Raw genomic sequence first — 2,500 nt, forward strand, 5'->3', positions numbered from 1 at the left:
GTGCGTCCGCACCTCGACAGCTCAACAGCTCACCTTTGAACCCCCTCTAGAAACTTTGGTTTAGTCAAGGTGTGGGTAGCATAAATGATTTCATTAAAATTTTTCGTCAACGTTTAATTGATTGTAGATAGCAAGCATGGAATGAGCATGTTCAAAACAGTAATAGATTTAGTATGTATAGAACATTTTGCGGACTACATGATATGAAACCTTATTTGACGTTAAACATGGACAAATATCTAAGAATAATAACCACAAGATTTAGGTTGGGTGTGTCGAGTTTGGCTGTACATCGTTACAGATACAGTAAATTTGATGTTAATGATTTGATTTGCCCATTATGCCAGAAAGACAAAGAAGACGAAGTGCATTTTGTTTTGAGCTGCTCGGCTCTTAAGGAGTTAAGAGAAAGATATATTCCAGCCAGATATTTCCGACAACCTTGTACATTCAAGTTGTGCTTATTGATGTCGTCCAAAAGGCAAAATGATGTATGGAATTTGTCCATTTTCCTGCATAAAGCGTTTAAATTTAGAGAAATTGTAACCTCATAATGTGTTTTGCAAATGTATCTGTGTTTCATGTGATTTCATGTGATTTTGGTTTTCTCGTGTTTATTCAAACAAATGTGACGTAACAAATGTTGTTTGTGTACCCCTTCATAGGGGCTATGGCCTGATGAATAAATCATCCGTATCCGTATCCGTACCCCTCTAGAAACGAAAGTATACTAATAATCTGGCATTTTACACTCACAAAGCTCTTCAACGATTACGTTTTGTTGCAGTTTAGACAACATCAGACTACGAAAGAAATGTGAAAGCTTCCCGAAAACAATTGTTACTATTCATAACTCGATGTTCTATCTCAATACTAACTTGTGTGATTGAAGTAGCTTACGTTTGCCCCCCTTCAGTTAGGGGCCTTGGCCTAATCTGAATGAAATCTTTCGCATTCGCATTCTCCTTCTCCTCCCTTCCTCCCTCCCTCCCTGCGATGACCGGAGTGTTTCTCTTGTGTTTCAGCACCTATGTGAAGATTTGACCATGGACAAATTTTACCCGGTATTATCATTGAAGGTGAGACACTGCGTGGTTTTTGACTCACTTGTGTAAACAGAGTGAGTCTATGTTTTAACCCGGTGTTCGGTTGTCTCTCTGTGTGTGTGTGTGTGTGTGTGTGTGTGTGTGTGTGTGTGTGTGTGTGTGTGTCCGTGTGTCTGTGTGTCTGTGTGTCCGTGGTAAACTTTAACATTGACATTTTCTCTGCAGATACTTTGTCAGTTGACACCAAATTTGGCATAAAAATAGGAAAAAATCAGTTCTTTCCAGTCATCTTGTTTAAAACAATATTGCACCTCTGGGAGGGGCACAAAAAAATTAATAAAGAAGCCTAATTATATGCAAACTGCATTTACTGTTATATTTATATTTTTTGCATTCTCTAAACTTGGCACTTCGACCTCTTATTCTGACACAACAACAAGAGGAGCCATTTTTATCATTTTTTGTTCAAACAGGAACTTCTTTTGCTAAGCATGGAATTTTAAATTATTTTGCAAACGTTTTGGTGCAGATAGTAAAGAAGGGAAATTACTCTGTAATTAATGCTAGGGGACTTAATTTATCACAAGTGAGTCTTGAAGGCCTTGCCTCTCTTGTTTTGTTTTTGTTTGTTTGTTTGTTTTTTTGTTTTTTTTTGTCATTTGATCTTAGTTTCTTCTTCTGTCTATCTATCTATCTATCTATCTATCTTTCTATCCATCTATTCGTCCGTCCGTCCGTCTATCTATCTATCTATCTATGTAAATATCTGGATATTACTCAGTTGATTAATTGATACATCGATCTTTATATCTGTGGTCCAGGAGCCAGTTGCATTGCTCGGACGGAAGAGCCTAGTATGGTCGTAACCCGCTACTAACTGTGTGTAGTATGGAACTGACCACTGGTGTAGTTCGGTCAACGTAGGCATTTAGTCACGTGTACCTGTCACAAAGTTAGAACCAAGCAATGCAACTGGCTGCAGGGCTAAGAGCTGATCATGGCCTATGACGAACACATCCTGATGTACTGTCTATTTATCTGTCTACCTATCTATCTATATATCTATCCATCCATCTGTGTGTCTGTCTATCTCTCTCTTTGTCTGTCTCTGTCTCTCCGTCTCTCTGTCTCTGTCTCTCTCTGTGTGTCTCTCTCTGTGTCTTTCTCTCTCTGTGTGTCTCTCTCTGTCTCTGTCTCTCTCTGTCCCTGTCTCTGTCTGTCTCTGTCTCTCTGTCTCTCTCTGTCTCTCTCTGTCTCTCTGTGTCTCTCTGCCTCTCTGTCTCTGCCTCTGTCTCTCTCTTATGATGGTGCTACATTGCCTGTTGTTAATGTGTATAATTGTTCAGGAATTATATTTTCAACACGCATAAGTTTTGGTGCTGCTTGCAAGGAACTTGCAAGTAAAGCAAAAGGTGCTCTGATATGTGTTATGAAAAGATTACATATGTTAAGCA

General features: G+C 39.0%; 1 protein-coding gene across 1 annotated transcript in view; it reads left to right on the top strand.

Moving 5' to 3' along the window:
* LOC143302082 (uncharacterized) overlaps nucleotides 1–2,500 on the top strand; it is a 230,855-nt gene that overhangs the window by 204,411 nt on the left and 23,944 nt on the right. The window contains exon 11 of the mRNA XM_076616596.1: nucleotides 1,026–1,079. Within this exon, the coding sequence (XP_076472711.1) occupies nucleotides 1,026–1,079 (54 nt within the window). The remainder of the gene's footprint in view (nucleotides 1–1,025; nucleotides 1,080–2,500) is intronic.

Source organism: Babylonia areolata, chromosome 28 (genome assembly GCF_041734735.1).
Source record: "Babylonia areolata isolate BAREFJ2019XMU chromosome 28, ASM4173473v1, whole genome shotgun sequence".
Classification (NCBI taxonomy): Eukaryota; Metazoa; Mollusca; class Gastropoda; order Neogastropoda; family Buccinidae; genus Babylonia; species Babylonia areolata.